At 48.6% G+C, this 18,619-nt stretch overlaps 2 protein-coding genes across 3 annotated transcripts in view; one reads left to right on the top strand and one right to left on the bottom strand.

Moving 5' to 3' along the window:
- Positions 1-1,573, bottom strand: part of VPS54 (VPS54 subunit of GARP complex) — a 55,110-nt gene extending 53,537 nt beyond the window's left edge. For both annotated transcript variants that reach the window (XM_083175784.1, XM_083175785.1), the window contains exon 1: positions 1,340-1,573. The gene's annotated coding sequence lies outside the window, so the exon portion shown is untranslated. The remainder of the gene's footprint in view (positions 1-1,339) is intronic.
- A 10,018-nt stretch (positions 1,574-11,591) lies between these two features.
- LOC146063426 (uncharacterized) lies at positions 11,592-14,630 on the top strand. Its single transcript, XM_083175783.1, has 3 exons — positions 11,592-12,207; positions 12,661-13,082; positions 13,999-14,630. Exons 1-3 carry the CDS (start codon positions 12,153-12,155, stop codon positions 14,542-14,544), a joined length of 1,023 nt encoding a protein of 340 aa, XP_083031909.1. The 5' UTR covers positions 11,592-12,152; the 3' UTR covers positions 14,545-14,630.
- The last annotated feature ends 3,989 nt before the right edge of the window (positions 14,631-18,619 follow it).

The raw sequence follows: 18,619 nt of genomic DNA, 5'->3' as shown, positions 1-18,619 counted from the left end.
ATGCTTCAGGTTATTTCACTCAAAATATAGCATTTAAAACAACCTGTAGACCAATATACTAAGAGAGTATAACCCAGTACATACTGGCAATAAAATGAAAATGTACAGACAAGGGAGCGGATCGTTAACAAAGGAAATGCTGCTACCCGTGTTGTCGCTGGAACCAACAAGCGTGTATGCAGCTGCGGATACCGGCAACCCACCTGGTCCAGGCAGCCGCAGGGATCATACAGTATGTACGTACTTTAATGGGGCATTTATATATAATAAAAAAAAAAGCTCAGGAGGATATATAATTGTGAGAGATAATCAGCTTCTACCTTATGTGTTACAGGCTATGCTTGGAGACAATTTAAATGTAAATTGATCCCAGGTGGGTTATTCAATTGTCCCCAAAAGCTATCGCAACGCACATGGGTCTCTGAACTTATCCCAGCTACTATGTGTATATGTAAGAAAATGGGTCAATGCTCGGTCTAAAAAAAACAGGTCCCATTCTTTTCGTACAAAATAGTATTTGGCACAACCGAATCTTCCCCCATCCAAACAAAGTGATCGGATGGTCCTGTATATCTCTTCGAGCTAAATGGGCATACGCAAGGGGCGATTTAAGCCCCATTTCTAAACAAGTGTACATCTGATAGTGATGGCGACGCGCGATCCTGCACATCGCATCTATGGTCTATTCTGCTTAGATCGCCTATCAGCACAGGTAAAACATTTCTCAGCACACATCGCAGGTGCATCGCATGTGTGCTTAAGCCCCTCAGTCAGCACAGGACTCAAGTCGCCCCGCGTGTACGGGGCTACAGTTTAATACAAATGTTTAACACCTAAAATGAGCAAAAGAAAGTCACATGACACAACTGTGTTTCCAATATGGAGGCAGCTGCTGCTATATCTTTTACAGTGATATTAGGAAAGCTTGTAGCATTACAATACACAGTATTATAGCACCTCATACTAGGAACTGTCCATATGTTTATATCTGGTATATATGCATTATATTTATGCACCATTCTATTTTATACTTATTCACCACTTATATAACAATCAGCTGTAAACGCCACAACACTGCACTGTATACATAACTGTGTGTGTGTGTTGTGTTGTGTGTGTGTGTTGGTGTAACACAGGCCCCTGCTCAAGTCATCACATTCCCGGTGTGAGCCAGGACGTTACACTCATTTAGGCCTCAGGATCAGCCGGGGGCTCTCCCAGGAGGTTGCCCGGCCGTCCTTACCCCTCTCCCTGCTAACCTAAAACCCGCTGCCCGCCGGCGGAGCGTCCGACCTCCGTTCTCACAGACTCCCACCCCCCTGCCCGTGCCTCTCGGTACCTGCAGTCAAGTACAGCAGCTGCTCTGGCCTAGGCGCCGCCGCTTGTCCAGCAGCATCTCCCGGGCCGGCAGAGCCCTGAGCACCGGCACCACAGCCCGGCATGCAACGCGGCACGCAGCAGCAGCAGGAGTCAGGACACCGGGGGAAGGGGAGGGAGGAGGAGGAGGCGCTGCTGCTGACGCCGCTGTGTGTGTGGTGGAACCCAGTTACCCAGGCGGCCTGCAGCAGCAGAGGGAGTGAGGTGCCTGCACCTGTACACATCACACTGCCCACGTCTGTAGTTGTACAGTAGTAAGTGCATACACTGTAGCTGTACCATCAAATGGTAAATCTACTACCATCGAAACAAAAACATCGATAGTCATAGATAGTAGTGAAACATTGCGATGTGCTGTCCAGCCCTACTCCAGTTGGGAATGGTAAATTGTAAAGAGCACAGCAATAAACGTATAGGGGGTGCACCTGTCAGGTTTCGACAACGACACACACAAAAAAAGAGAAAAACTCTTGTTGACTTATTTATGTGTTGACCTTTTGCTTGTGTTGACCTTTTCAAGTGTTGACCTTAAGCACGTCGACCTTTTGGAGTCAACCTAATACACCACACCCCCACAATGTTTAACCCAATTTAATTGGCTACTGAATACCTAAGAAAATAAAGAGCCAGAAGTCCAGTTCGGTGCAGATAATTAGGTCGGCCACTGAAGGTCAGCATGGCTATAGGTCGACAGGGTCATTAGGTTGACACAAGCATTAGGTTGACATTGGGAAGGTCGACAACGGTACACTATTCTATTCTCCTTCCACACCCTAGTGCAGTGGTCGCTAAGCCGTCGCTCGCCAAGTACTGGTAGCTCCCCATCCTCCTCGTCAACCGCTCGCTGCCCGCCCGCTTCATCAGCATTCTGCCACCGGCAAATGACAAACAGAGCTATGCAGCAGCATCCTGAGGCTCGGCACTGGGGGATGGGGAGAAGGGAACAGCCAGTCTAGCGGGTGCAGCAGGAGGCTCAGCGCTAGGGAAGGGGAGAGTAACATCTAGCCCGCCCACTGGTAAAGGTTGACAGCCAGCCCACCAGAGGAGGGGGCAGGCACAGCGCTGGGGAAGGATGGGGTTACATCCAGTCAGCCAGCCATCTCTCCAGGGGAGAAGGGTGGACAACAGCTCAGCTCAGTGCCAGGTGGTGGACGAAGGAGTCGAGCGGTACATGTGCCCTGCGCGCCAGTGTAGAGAGGGTGCTGACAGTAACATACAGCAGCATAGAGAGTACATATTTTATCACTGATGCTTGATTCACATTGTCCTAAAACGGGTCAAAAGCCAATTAAACCCCTTTCATATTGCATGTTGTCAATGGTATATTGCAGTTTCAACAGTGGCGTAACTACCTAATTTTCGCCCCCCCACCACATATTTTTCGGCGCCCCCCCCTCCCCTCGGCGTACCTGCCCGGCCACATCTGCCTGTCACGGTCCCGTCTCCGGCTCCTGCTGCTATAATGAAAACGGACTCCTAGAAAATGGCTCCCCCCATACTGCAGACAGAAAACTGTCTGCAGTATGGGGGCAGCCATTTTCTAAGAGTCCGTTTTCATTATAGCAGCAGGAGCCGGCGCCGGGAGATACGGGACTGTGACGGCAGGGCACCAGACAGCAGCGGGTAAGTGGTAACTATAGCCCCGCAGACCCCCGGTGCCCACATGTTCTCTGCGCCTCTCCGCCACTGCGGGGGCTGCGGAGCTATAGCTACGCCACTGAGTTTCAATACTGTTTTTGTACCTTTCAGATTCAACCCGTTTCAAGCAACAAGTTCAAGCAGTGCTTCTTTGCAATGAATCTCCTTTGTTTATTTTCTGCTTGTGGGCGTGGATCATGCAGGGAGATAACCTATCACCCTTGTGTGGTTATCAATTGTAGCAAATACCGTTTCTGAGCTGTTCAGACTGCAGGGAAAACGGCTCAGAACCGTGTAGGATCCTGCTTTTAACACGTTTCAAAACACCGGTATTCTGTAACCAGTAAATTGACACATTGCAGCTGTTCCTGTTTTAAAACGGTAAAAAAAACGGCAATATGCCGTGTTAAAGCTGCAATGTGAAAGGGGTATTACAGGCAAAGGTTTGTCTGTGTGGGTAGAAGGGGGTGAGCCGGAGCACATTAATTAAATTATACAGGGGATGAGTGGGGATTTCTGACTTCCTGGCAATGCGTATGTGGCACAATTACCGTTATGATTGGTGGTTTCTGTTTTTCCCCCTCTCAGTTTGGGACACTGCAGTGGGAGTCTGCCAACACCAGCGCAGCAGTTGCTAAATCCAAGTGGTTTAAAGGACTTTTCAAGCCCAGGGGGCATTTGTCCGTGGCATTGCAGTGTGTGTGTCATAATGGGCCTTATTCTGATCGGTGCGGCCCGATCAGAAATATGCGGTGATGTCCGTCTTGGCGAATCCCCGCCTTCCATACGGATCGCCACCTCCGTCCGTATGCGGATATGTGGCGGTCCGCATGAATGTGGACGGGGATACGCCTCCTCCATGGTGGGAGCAGCCCCTGCATTCGATGGTCGCCGAACATCGAATGCAGGGCCGCACGCTCCACCAGGTCCCGCAACACAAGACCACACGGACACTTGTCCGTGTGAAATCTTGTATGGGGGCGGGCAGCTGACATCCGGCGATGTCAGATGCCCGCCCCGTACCCACGCGTCACGGCCTCATTACCATGCATACGCCCCGCGTTTGCATGGGAACGCCCATGAAACGCGGGGCGTATGCATAGGGTAATGAGGATAAGTAGCCCCTCATGCCCCTCTACGCCCCCTGTGCGGCGTATAAAGAATCCATGCGGCGAAATCGCCTGCACATGCGCAGAGTGACCTCTGCACATGCGCAGACGATAAACATCGGCGGCCCGTACGCAAGCGGGAATATCCGCACCGATCAGAATAAGGGCCAATGTGTCAGGGACATTACAGTGTACAATAGTGGTTCCCAAACTGTGCACCTAGGCTCCCTGGGGTGCCTTGGAACACTTGCAGGGGTGCCTCGGGTTGGTGGTCCAGAACCACTTCCAATTATTTATGGATTATCAATGAAATAGGCAAAGTCAGTGCTTGTGGCTTCCAGTTTTAAAATATGTGGGTAAACAGAAGTGAATCGTGTTCCTCACCAATTTATTTAATTAATTTTTTTTTCTGAAATACTCAGTAACAAACTTTTTGCCTAGGGGTGCCGTGAAAAATATTCTGATACTGTAGGGTGCCGTGATTCAAAAAGTTTGGGAACCACTGGTGTACAATATATTATCAGGGCCATTGTGGGGTGTGGCATAATATGTCAGGGGCATTGCGGTGTGTGGCATAATGTGTAATGGACATTTTTTGGTTTATTTTGTCTCGAGTAGCTCACGCCCGATAAAGGTTGGAGACCACTGACCTAGCGGATGGTTGGGCATGAAATACCGCCTGACGGCACATGTCGGCTCCAAAAAAAAGGTGAAAACCCCATGTCCACCCTTTGACTGTTGACATTCCCAATGCTGAGCTAATAATTATGTCAACCTAATGACTCTGTTGACCTAAGGCCTGTCGACCTTTAGTGGTCGACCTAATGCATGTCAACCTTGATTTTATGGGTAACTGGCTTTCTCATACAGTAACAATGTACAATTTGAGTGCACAGTCTAAAAGCTAGCCCCTAGAGGAGCAGCAGGGCCCTCAATCAGTGGGGCCCATTAAGAATTTTCCCTACACACCTGTTGGCCAGTCCAACCTTGGGCCTAACAGAAGACATAAACAAATGAGAAGAAAAAACAAGAAAACAACATAAAGTCCCAGATGTATCAAGCTTCAAAAAGTGATAAAGTGGAGAGCGATAAACAACCAGCCAAACAGCTCCTATCTGCCATGTTACAGTCTGGGTTTGAAAAATGTCAGGTAGGAGCTGATTGGCTGGTTGTTTATCACTCTCCACTTTATCACTCTTTGAAGCTTGATACATCTGGCCCTAACTTATTTATTTTAGAATGTCCTCCAAAAAATAAACTGCACCTAACTCTGACTGGATAGGAGTAGCCTTCCCATGCAGGATTCTATCCAATCAGAGTGGCTTTTCTCACACTCTGACCAATCAGTGCAAGCATTTGCTAGGAAATAACTAAGGGCCTAATTAAGACCCATTCAGCCCCATTCTGATGGTGGGGTATGTGCATATGCGTATAATTGTTTCACACTCGCCGAATCGTTCACTCTAGAGGGGGCAGACACTGGGCCGGAGCAGTGGAACACCCATCATTTTAAGGCGTCCCCATGAAAACGTATGCCAATGCCTGCTTGGGGAGGGTGTCTGACCATCGAATGGTTTCTCTCCCCTTCGGCCACATGCCAGAGTATGTGTTCTCGGACACATCCCCTCACATCTTACCGAGGGCATACCCTCCAACATTTCTAGGGCAGAAATCGCTACACATTCGGAAAGGGGGCGTGGCCATGGATAAAGGGGCGTGGTCATGCCCTCTTTCCAAATGTATACTGGGCATTTTTTTTAGATACATGTATGCAGGAGAAGAGGGGGAGGGGGAGGGGAGCCAAGCCATGTTGGAGGGTATGCAGTCAGACAGTCACAGTGTGCAGAAAGGTTGATTATGGCCAGGCTGGATTTTTTTATACTGAGTTAACTTATTAGAGAGACTGACTCACAGGGCCTTATTCTAGTTCACTCTTTCTGACAAAATCCTTCTTAGATGGACAAAACCATGTGCACTGCAGGTGGGGCAGATGTAACTTGCGCAGAGAGAATTAGATTTGGGTGAGTTATTTTGTTTCTGTGCAGGGTAAATACTGGCTGCTTTGTTTACACTGCAATATAGATCTCACTTTGAAGTAAAACCCCACCCAAATCTAACACTCTCTGCACGTTACATCTGCCCCCCCCTGCAGTGCGCATGGTTTTGTCCATCTAAGAAGGATTTTGTCAGAAAGAGTGAACAAGAATAAGGCCCACAGAGACAGTCTCTGGATGGTCTGGATAATCAGTCTGTCTGCAGCTTGTCATCTCATATTACTAGTTATGGTGTGTACACACGGTACTTTTTGCCTTCCGATGTTGATGATATAGTCAACATCGGATCAGAATCAGATGCAGATCGCAAGGGTTTTAACCCTTCCGATCCTGATCTGATTCCGATGTGCGTTCACGTATCGCAAGGCAGAAAGTCTTGTCTGCCTTGACTATATAGTGCAGATGTGCACTATATAGTCAGACTTGCAAATCCGATGTGCCTTCAGATACTATCCACGATCCGATCAGATCGGATCGTGGATAGTATCTGAAGGCACATCTGACCGTGTGTACACACCATTACACTTGTGACTTACTGGTGCACTGAGCTCCGGGTCCAGGGTCTCACACTCAAGTCTCCAGGATATCCCCTCCTCATGCGCGCCCCGGCTTGAGTCTGGCGGCCGCACCGCGCTACTGACGCTGGGCTGCCTGCCTCTGCCTTACTGTACTTTCGCGCCCTGAGTCTGCGCATGCGCAGACAGTGAGGCAGGGCAGTACAGACGTCTCCCATCCGTCCCCTGAGCGCCAGACTGTGCGCAGGGTGCGGCGCTGGTGTGGCAGTGACGTTATGCATTGCCTGCCGGCGCCGCAAGGGACACTTGGGAGCCGGAACCAGGAGGGCAGAGCCGGGCACCGGGAGAAAACAATAAAAAATCAGTAATTCGGTACAAAATGATTTTGCCGGTACAGTACTGTTAAAAAACGGTACTGTACCGGCAAAATCGGTACAGTTGGAGGGTATGCGAGGGGTGTGGGCGATGCTGGAGGCACTGACCTGTTAGGCTACGAGTAAATGCAGCCCAGGGAACAGGTCTGGACTAGGCCTTATGTACTGATTGTGGCATTCGCATTTCAGCTTCTGTCATGGCAGTTTACTTATTTCTGTATTTATTTGCGTCTCTCCCAAATTATTGTTTGCTTTTTTCAGTACACATTTTATGTTTGCTCATACATTGAAATTCTGTGCCACCCAGCACCACTATGGCAGGAGACCACCCCAATGAATAATGTTGGTTTAAAAAAATCTTCATATTGATTTTTTTGCAGGTGCAGAAGTTGCCTTTAATATACAGTACATAGTAGTGTAGTGTGTTAAGTCATAGAGACTGAAACAACTTGTGGGGTTAGGGTGACCTCTACTGTCCCGGGGTGGCAGTGCACAAGAACCATCAAGTGATACAAAATCTTATTATTGTCTTCACATAACAAATACCTATTTTACTTGTTGACTTTGGGGTTAAAACAGAAAATAACTATTCACATTTTTGTTCCACTACAAAAAAAAAAGAAGAGTACATGTCACCTGTCCTTACAATGGTGCCAATTCAGACTCACTCATAGCGGGCCAAATTCAGCCCCTTTCCTGATGTTTGGGGTTTGCGCATGTGTGGACACTGGACTGAAGCAGGGGATCGCACAGCATTTCATTAGCGTCCCCATGAAAACCCTGGGAACACATGAAGGGAAGGAAATAATTTAATGATCGACATCGAATGATTTCTGTCCCCATCTGATGCATGCTAGTCGATGTGTTATCGTCATAGTCGACGTCAATAGGTTGACCTCTGTTTATCAACAGGCCATATGTCGACACATGAGAAATGTTGACATGTCTTACGTCGACATGGCTGACACAAGCAATGTGTCGACATGGAAAAGTTTGAAGTGAAAAAAAGTTTGTCTTTACTTTTTCACATTTCTGTCCATGGTCGACGTAGGTGTAACACGTCCCCTCGCTACGCTCAGCACACAATTATCATCTAACTCTATGTCCACTCGGATGGTAAAGTATGAAAAAACTCCTTTTAATAAAAAAACCTGAAAAACTCATGATGACCTTTTTTATGTCGACCTATTGCTTGTGTCAACCCTTTGACCATGTTGACCTAAGGTACGTCGACCCTTTTTTATGTGACGATCTATGACCTATTGACTGCCAACCTTATTAGCATTGACCTGCCGACCACCTATCATAAAGGACATATTAATTGCTGAAGGATAGATATTACACTGTACATCAGGGATGGGGAACCTGTGGCCCCTCCGGCTGTTGTTGAACTACATATCCCAGCATGCCCTGCACCGGTTTTGCTATTTGGCCATGCTAAATCTTTAGCAGGGCATGCTGGGATGTGTAGTTCAACAACAGCTGGAGGGCTGAAGGTTCCCATCCCTGCTGTACACGTTTATATGAAGGAGAGGGCGCCTGCAGCTTTAATAGTGTTTGTAGTTTCCATATGGCCGACGTCACCTGAATAAATACATTTAGAAACTGTGCTTATTTTTCTAGGGTTCCTAATGCCACAGTTGACCTACTTGTGTAAAGTAAATGCCAGATTTAATGCCATGCTAATATTTTGTTATACTTTGTAGATCTGTTGCTTGCTGCATTGTTGTCTGCAGTTTTACTGAAACTGTGTTTATGCTCTCAGTGCTGCCAGCTGGGCTGTCGATAGGGGGGTGCTGTGGGTACAGCTGACCCAGGCCCCGTCCTCTGGAAGGGCCGGTGCAGCTCATTTTGCCCAAAGCAACCCTCCGCTGTGTGCTGCCTGCGCTGCGCTTGGCAGGGCCGTCTTAACAGCAGTGTGGGCCCCTGGGCAAAGTAATGCACTGGGGCCCTTACCCATTCTCCCCTCCTAGGGGTGGGGGGTGCTATAAGCAGCAGCTTTGATGTCCCACGGGTGGCAGGGGGTGCTCTATCTTCCATTTAACATGTAGGACCTGGAGCAGTAACTTCTGCTAATTACTCCTTTACTGCACAGGTGGTGGGAGGGAGAACACTAACGTGTGGAAGGGGGCACTGAGCTGAATGAAGGGTCCCTTGTAAATGACTTGCAGGGAGGTAGGGGGTGTTTTATACGCAGGGGAGGGTTGGATAATGGAGTGGGCTTAATATTCGTCATTTTACCAGGTGGAATTGCAGATTGTTTGACTGCAGATATCGCCATTATCTGGAAATAGATTTCTTAGCCTTCAATAGTATAAAAACCTAGAGTCCCAACTTTCAGGAGGTGCTGGGAACTTGGGGATCAGAGATCAGGAGCCAGAGCAATCCATTGACAAAAATATAAAACTGTACACCAGACGTTTGGAGCTGGAGCAGGGACCGGCTGCTGGAAGGCTGATATCTCTGGTTCTGGGCAAGATAGAGACAAGACGCTAGTGTCTCCAGAAAGGGAAGAGTCCCAGCTTTTAGAATATACTCTCAGAAAAACTCTAAGTCAGAGAGAACCTGAGAAATTTGACTGGAATTGCAATTAACAGGTCGGATGTGGACTGCTGCTTTGAAGTTGGATATCTCCAGTTTCCCAGGGCCGATTTTTAAAATACTGGTATCCCTGGAAAAAGGGGATCCTCAGCTATCAACATATGGCCCTTATACAACTGGGGCCCCTGGGCAAGTGCCCATTAAGCCCATACAAATTGTCGGCCCTGGCGCTCGGTCCTCGGCAGGGAATACATACGAAATCCCGGCGTTCAAAATCCCGATGCCGGAATCCCGGCATTCCAAATCCCGATGCCGGAATCCCGACAAGGGGGGACCGTGGATCGCCCCCCCTTGCGGGCTCGCTGCACTTGCCACGCAGCGGGCCCGGTGCCTCGTTACGCTCGGCACACTGATTTGTTCTCCCTCTGTGGGTGTCGTGGACACCCACAGAGGGAGAAAGTGTCAGGATTTCGGCGGTCAGGATTCCGGCATTGTGATTTCAACTGCATCCCCTCGGCAGATCCCGAAGCACAGACTTCTTCAATGCACTAAGCCGGCGGCCAATTAAATCAGTCCCGCGCCCCAAAATTCCTGGTGGCAGCCCTGGCGGCCAGTTTCAGACAGGTCCTAATGCTCTGTGAGAAGGGGAAGAGGGAGTGGCAAGGGGTCATGGATTTGTCCACTTGTGTGCTCTTTTGGCTGTGTCTGGTTATGCCTTCCAGGTAAGAATGGGTTCCTATGTTATTTGTACCCACCCACAGTCCATCTGGCACTTTGTGCCAAACACCATAGCCCAACTCTTAAGCTCCGTACACCTGGCGAGATATCGGGGGTTATTCTGGTTAATTCGCAAGGCTGCAAATTTGTTGCCTTGCGAGTCCACCAAACCTCACATTGGAAATGGTGGCCTGGCCGCCACCCATTTGCAGTGTGTGTTCGCACGCACTGGCTGCGAATGGATGTTTTACATAAATATTCATTTGCAGCCTGCGAGGGAACACCCACATCATTCGATGGACGCCGACCATCGAATGATGTGGAACGTGCACGCATATCAGGTTGCTCAGAGCAACCTTAGATGTGCATGCACATTCTGAGGGAAGAGGGCGGGAAGCTGACATCTGGTGATGTCAGCTACCTGCCCCTGGCGCCCACATCACCGGTGATTACCATCGGAACACCCAGCGTTTTCATGGGAGAAAATGCACATGCGCATTGAGAAAACATCGGCCCCGTGCGAACAAAGGGGCCACTGCGAATGGACCTGAATAGAGTCCATTGGCTAATGGTCATCGTTAACTAAGCAATTTTGACTAAGCGATTTGGGCTAGATGCACTGGAGATTTTGGCTAGATGCCCAGCACTGGAGATTTTGGCTAGATGCACAGCACTGGAGATTTTGGCTAGATGCACAGCACTGGAGATTTTGGCTAGATGCACTGGAGATTTTGGCTAGATGCACAGCACTAGAGATTTTGACTAAGGGGCCGTACACACCAGGACGATTTGGCATAAAAACCTCCGATTTCGATGGGTCGTACGAGCGTTTGCTATAGATTGGTGCAAAATCTTTTGTTTTAAGCCCACAATTCCGATCCGATGCGCGTACCCGCCGGTCGTAGGTCGGATTGAAGATCCTACCTACTGCAGTAAAGATCTGTCAATCCGACCTCAGATTGGGGGCTGATTGTATGCAGATTGCGAGATGATCGTGTGCACTTGCCTCGTCAGACCGTCGTCAGATCCTGCTTGTTTATACTCATTTCCTGGTCACTCCCTCCGCAGCCATTTTGTGAGACTCGTGGATGGTACAGGATAGCAGACGGAGGATCCTGGATCACAGCCAAATTGAAGACAGGTATTTGGACCTTCCCTACCCACCAATGCATTAGCTGCCCACCAATGCATTAGCTGCCCACCGCTGGCCACCAATGCATTAGCTGCCCACCGCTGGCCACCAATGCATTAGCTGCCCACCGCTGGCCACCAATGTATTAGCTGCCCACCAATGCCCACCAATGCATTAGCTGCGCACCAATTACCCCCCAGTGCATTTGATGCCCACCAATGCAGTGCAGTGATATATCTGTGTGTGTCACTCCCTCCGCAGCCATTTTGTGAGACTCGTCGATGGTACAGGATAGCAGTGACGGAGGATCCTGGAGCACAGCCAAATTGAAGACAGGTATTTGGACCTTCCCTACCCACCAATGCATTAGCTGCCCACCAATGCATTAGCTGCCCACCGCTGGCCACCAATGCATTAGCTGCCCACCAATGCCCATCAATGCATTAGCTGCCCACCGCTGGCCACCAATGCATTAGCTGCCCACCGCTGGCCACCAATGCATTAGCTGCCCACCGCTGGCCACCAATGCATTAGCTGCCCACCGCTGGCCACCAATGTATTAGCTGCCCACCAATGCCCACCAATGCATTAGCTGCGCACCAATTACCCCCCAGTGCATTTGATGCCCACCAATGCAGTGCAGTGATATATCTGTGTGTGTCACTCCCTCCGCAGCCATTTTGTGAGACTCGTCGATGGTACAGGATAGCAGTGACGGAGGATCCTGGAGCACAGCCAAATTGAAGACAGGTATTTGGACCTTCCCTACCCACCAATGCATTAGCTGCCCACCAATGCATTAGCTGCCCACCACTGCATTAGCTGCCCACCACTGCCCACCAATGCATTAGCTGCCCACCAATGCATTAGCTGGCCACCAATGCATTAGCTGCCCACCACTGCCCACCAGTGCATTAGCTGCCCACCAATGCAGTGCAGTGATATATCTCTGTGTGTAAATGGTAAATAGCAAAACCACAGCAGGTCATGCTGGAATGTGTAGTTCAACTAAAGCAGGAGTGTCAAGGTTGGCCAACACTGGAATAGATGAAGCTGTGTACACTATCACCTTGTTTACAATAAAAAGGAAACTGGTTGAACTTTATTGTGATATTAACAAAAGTGAACCTGAAATAAAAGAAGTGTCTTAACAATATATAAACTATAATCATTTAATAATTTTTTTTATCTATTTTCTTATAGACATGTCTCAGGCTCTGGCAAAGGAGCGTGACTTCGTCGAAGCATTTATCGACAAATACAGGGAGTACGAATGTCTTTGGAAGACGAAGTCCAAAGACTACAGTAACAAAATTAAAAGAGCAAATGCCCTGGATGAGTTGGCCAATTTCAGCCGTTCATATCACCCTGAAGCCAATGCGGAGTGGGTGCGGAAAAAAATCCAAAATCTCCGCACTGTGTTCCTAAAAGAGCATAAGAAAATGCAGACCACCAAGAGATCTGGTGCCGGAGCCGGCGACGTGTATGAGACCTCCTTGTGGTACTACAATCTCTTAACCTTCACCCTGAGTCAGGAGGCACAGAGGACCGGACTGTACCTCATGGTGGAGAGTGAGGGGGATGAGGTGTTGCAGACTGTGGATGAAAGTTCCCAACCATTGTCGGTAAGTACAGACCCGGTATTGACACATGTCCTTCCTCATTATTTTTTTGGGCCCGGAGAATAGGTTCAGTCCACACATGTCTTAAATGTGGTTCTCCTGCCAATGGACAGCACCCACTCCATTAAAATAGTCCTTGTACTGGTCTCTAACCTGCATGGCGCGTGTAGTCCCCCTATACTGTTGCGCCGGCGTTTCCACAGAGGATATCTGCACTACCTCCTTTGGCTCCTCTGGGACCTCTGGTGGTGCTGGTCCTGTAGGCCTTTGTGGTCTTTCCTTACGGCGCAGTAAATTGTGCAGGACACAGCACGCCATGACGACCCAGTCTATTTTGTCCACCCTCAGGTTGATGGCAGTATGGAAAATGCGGAAACGGCTTGCCAGGATACCAAACGCACTCTCCACAAGCCGCCGTGCCCTGGAAAGCCTGTAGTTGAAAATTCTTTTGTCGTGGTCCAGGCCCCTTTTGGCATATGGCTTCATGATGTGCTCATGAAGGGCAAATGCCTCGTCTGCCACGAACACAAAATTGAGCCCATGTTTGGTTTCCTGGACCGACGGCAAGTGAAGAGTGTTGGAGGTAAGCCTCTGGTAGAACTTGGTATCCTTCAAAGTTCCACCATCCGAAGCACGCCCATTCCTGCCAACATCCAGGAAGATGAACTCGTAGTTCGCATTAACCACAGCCATTAGAACGATACTAAAGTATCCCTTGTAATTGAAGTAGTAGGAACCACTCTGTGCAGGCTGGTTGATGCGGACGTGTTTGCCATCAATGGCTCCTCCACAATTTGGGAAATTCCATGTCTCTTCAAACTCTGCAGCGATGTTTTGCCAATCCTTCACGCTGGTAGGGAACTGTAGAAATAATAAATAAACTTGATTAATAAATTGAACTTTGTATTTGTTTCCACAGCAACACAGTGCAGAGACAGAACATTCACCGACCCTGGACCTGTCTGGATTGTCGGAGTCTCCAGGAACATCGCAAGGAATATCCACTACACCCACACCGCCACAACAGGCCTGTAAAAAATCGCGCCGCAAGGAAAAGAAAATAGACAATCCAGAGGAGGAATTACTGATACGGGCCGAACAGGTTCTACGTAGGCCTCCCGACCGATTTGATGCTTTCGGGAAATATTTGTCTGACGGCTTACGCCAGCTGAGTCCAACCCAGCAAATGGCCTTTGAACGCATAAGCAGCGAGCTATTGTTTTTTGGCCGTTTAGACCGCCTTACATTTGAATGCAACATAGCTGGCCTTCTTCCTTGCCAACAACCACCAGGGCCTACTCCCCCAGCACCCTTACCAGTCCCTTCCACTTTGCCAAATCAATCTCCACCTGTCCAAGCATCCTCCGCACAACCTTCAACTCCAGCCCGCTATACCCACCTGTACACCTCATTATTGCCTGATTTCACAGGAGAGCAGGACCCTCCGGTTTTACGTGAATTGTAAAACCAATTCTTGCCCTGTTGGTATGGAGCAGTATGACACATGATGCTTGTGGCGCAGATAAAGCCCATGCACACGTGGCGCATGGTGCGGAGCAATGGGGCCGGGACCACTGCTTCTGCACTATGCACCGCGTGTGCATGAAGGTACTTTGATTATCTGCGCCACAAGCACTGTGTGTTCTACTGCTCCGTACCTCTAGTGAGTGCGGCAGTAGGTTTTAAAGCTCAGTTTGTTACAAAATTTTTGACTTGTTATAGCACTTTGGTCTATTTTTATATTATGCGTACCTAATGTTTCTAAAATGACACTTTTGCCATTTGCACATGCATGGAGCAGTATGACACATGATGCTTGTGGCGCAGATAAAGCCCATGCACACGTGGCGCATGGTGCGGAGCAATGGGGCCGGGACCACTGCTTCTGCACTATGCACCGCGTGTGCATGAAGGTACTTTGATTATCTGCGCCACAAGCACTGTGTGTTCTACTGCTCCGTACCTCTAGTGAGTGCGGCAGTAGGTTTTAAAGCTCAGTTTGTTACAAAATTTTTGACTTGTTATAGCACTTTGGTCTATTTTTATATTATGCGTACCTAATGTTTCTAAAATGACACTTTTGCCATTTGCACATGCATGGAGCAGTATAACACATGATGCTTGTGGCGCAGATAAAGCCCATGCTCACGTGGCGCATGGTGCGGAGCAATGGGGCCGGGACCACTGCTTCTGCACTATGCACCGCGTGTGCATGAAGGTACTTTGATTATCTGCGCCACAAGCACTGTGTGTTCTACTGCTCCGTACCTCTAGTGAGTGCGGCAGTAGGTTTTAAAGCTCAGTTTGTTACAAAATTTTTGACTTGTTATAGCACTTTGGTCTATTTTTATATTATGCGTACCTAATGTTTCTAAAATGACACTTTTGCCATTTGCACATGCATGGAGCAGTATAACACATGATGCTTGTGGCGCAGATAAAGCCCATGCTCACGTGGCGCATGGTGCGGAGCAATGGGGCCGGGACCACTGCTTCTGCACTATGCACCGCGTGTGCATGAAGGTACTTTGATTATCTGCGCCACAAGCACTGTGTGTTCTACTGCTCCGTACCTCAAGGCAGAAAAGTGAAATGTTTTAGATATTTTTGGACATGTTATTGCACTTTGGAACAGTTTGCAGTTATGCGTATCAATGGGTTCTATTTTTGTACCATTTGTATTTAATCCAAAAATAAGGAAAACTAAAAATGTGTGGATGTCAAAGTTTGATTTATTTTAATAAAACATTATATGTTTTCACTACAAGTGTGTAGTGTATATTTCCTTACCTTGCAATACTCGTGCTGCAGTACCTTCACGATTGCTTTGCAGGTCTCGGGGATGATGAGGCCCAAAGCTTGCGGGGAGATGAGGGATCCAAACTTCAGGTCAGCCAGAGACCGTCCTGTAGCCAGAAACCTCAGGGTCACCACCAGCCGCTCCTCAGCAGGTATAGCCATGCGATACTTGGTATCTTGCTTCTGGATGTGGGGGGTGACGAGACGCAGCAACTCATGGAAGGTGGCATCATCCAAACGTAAGAAATTCCTATAATCATTGGGATTATTCTCACGAATTTCCAGGAGCAGTGGCATGTGAGAACGAGCCTGACGGCTCAGCAGCCACTGCTTGGTCCAGCATGACCTAGCTCTTCTACGCTGGGCCCTCAGCTGCCTCACCCTGAGCACAGCATAGGAAAGCAGAAAATCTTGCTGGTAAGAATCCATCACTGCAGACTGCATAATGGACACAGGAAAAGCACACTTTGTAATGCCAGGCAAAAACAAAGCAGAGCAAACAGCTATGTACAGCGTTCAGCAGGTATACACCAAGCCTCACTAGTCACAAAGCACAGATCTAAAATGGCTGCAGTTATTTGTACCCCACAACTAGTCCTGCCCATTATTTAAATTTCAAAAACGACAGTCACTGTGCACACACGATGCACCAAAACGACAGTCGGACGACCATCGCAAACGACTCGCGATCGTTTGAAGATCGTAAGTAAAAAATACACCATCTTATGCAAATCGTGAGTCTGGGCCCGGGGGAGCGCTCCCGAGAAGTTCACAGCAAATCGGTTCACGATCGACGCACGATCGTGATCGTTCTGGTGTGTACGAGGCCTAAGTGATTTTGTCTAACTAATGTTAGTCTGTGAACTAGTCAGATTGCCTTGCCTGTACAGTCTATCTATGCTTTGCGATACTGACTTATCGTCCGTATCTAAGCAGGAGAAAAACTGGGAGATTAACCTTCTAGGAGATTTTGACTATCTAGTCAAAATTTCCTGCCAAAATCTCACTATGTGTACACCCCATAACCCTGAGGTAATGACGCATTGTCCCCCAGATGGACTTAAATGAACAGATCTTACAGTGAGTAAAAAAAAATCATATTTGGTCAGTATCTCCAAGCATAGATAGACTGTACAGGCAAGGCAATTTGAGTAGTTCACAGACTAACATTAGTTAGACAAAATCACTTAGTCAAAATCTCCAGTGCTGTGCATCTAGCAAAAATCTCCAGTGCATCTAGCCCGTAATTAGCAATACGGGGCGGCATAAAGTCAGTGGCGTAACTAAAGTCCCGCAGCCCCCGCGGTGGCGGGGAGGCGCTGAGGGGGTGTGGGCGCCGGGGGGCTGCGGGACATTACTCACTGCCTTCTGCCGCCAGCGCCTGTGCTGGGTCCCAGCTCTCCCGAGTCCCGGCTACTGCTGCAGCGCTGCTAATACAAAAAGCGACACTCGGAAAATGGCTGCCCCCATACTGCAGACAGTTTTTCATCTGCTGTAATGGGCAGCCATTTTCCAAGTGTCACTTTTGATTAGCAGCAGTATACGGGACTCGGAGAGCTGGGACCAGGCGCAGATGCGGCTGGATGTAAACCCCCCCCCCCACTCCCCCTTCACCCCGGCTCCCCTCCGCACATCACGGCTCCCCTCCACTGGCAGCACAATCGCGGCCACGGCTGAGGTAACGGCCGCATGGGAGGTGGCGGCGGGGGGTGGGGTGGGGGGATGTTGTTTAACCTGGGGGGGGGGCGCCCCCCTGCATTTTCAGCAGGGGGGAGCAGAATTATTAGTTACACCACTGCATAAAGTGTCATGGTCCTTATGGTGTGTGACAATGGGCCTTATTCTAGTTCACTTTTTCTGACAAAATCCTTCTTAGATGGACAAAACCATGTGCACTGCAGGGGTGCAGATGTAAAATGTGCAGAGAGAATTAGATTTGGGTGAGTTATTTTGTTTCTGTGCAGGGTAAATACTGGCTGCTTTATTTTTACACCGCAATATAGATCTCACTTTGAAGTAAAACCCCACTCAAATCTAATTCTCTCTGCACAAGTAACATCTGCCCCACCTGCAGTGCACATGGTTTCGTCCATCTAAGAAGGAATTTGTCAGAAAGAGTGAACCAAAATAACCCCCAATGTGTAATGGGCATTACGGTGGGCTTAATACTGTTGCAATGTTTCTATAGAGGTTCTACCTTGCACAGTGTGTCTATAAGGCTTAACCTAGCTCAGTGTGCATAAGAAGCTCTAGCTGGCACAATGTGTATAAGCGACACTACTGTGTGGTGTAATGTGGGGTGAATTGGTACTATTATGTGGCCACGCTCCTTCCCCACAAAGCCACACCCTAAATGTTTGCATGCACTGTCCCTGTTTTCAGTATGTGTATCTTTGTGTGGGGGGATTGGGCACACACCCAATTCCATTTCTGGCACATGGCACCAAAATGTATATTTACTGCACTGCTGCTACTGGGCACACAATGTGGCACTACCACTTCGGGCGTTATACACTTTTTTTTTTAGTGTGCGCCTTCGGCACTTGCTCTCTCTCTTTGTATGGGAGGGCGCAAATTTAGTTTGTAGGAGGGCGCTGAACACCCTATCACCGGCCCTGCCCACATGCTATTGGAAGCAGTTGTAGTGGTTTAATTTTGTGCAAAAGTACAACTGATGCTAAATTAGTTCCTTAATGGACATTTAACTTTTAAACAGCAAAGCACTGGTGGGTAAATAAACA

This window comes from Crinia signifera, chromosome 3 (assembly GCF_055691185.1).
Source record: "Crinia signifera chromosome 3, ASM5569118v1, whole genome shotgun sequence".
NCBI classification, from domain to species: domain Eukaryota; kingdom Metazoa; phylum Chordata; class Amphibia; order Anura; family Myobatrachidae; genus Crinia; species Crinia signifera.
This window is presented reverse-complemented; position numbering and strand designations above follow the sequence as displayed.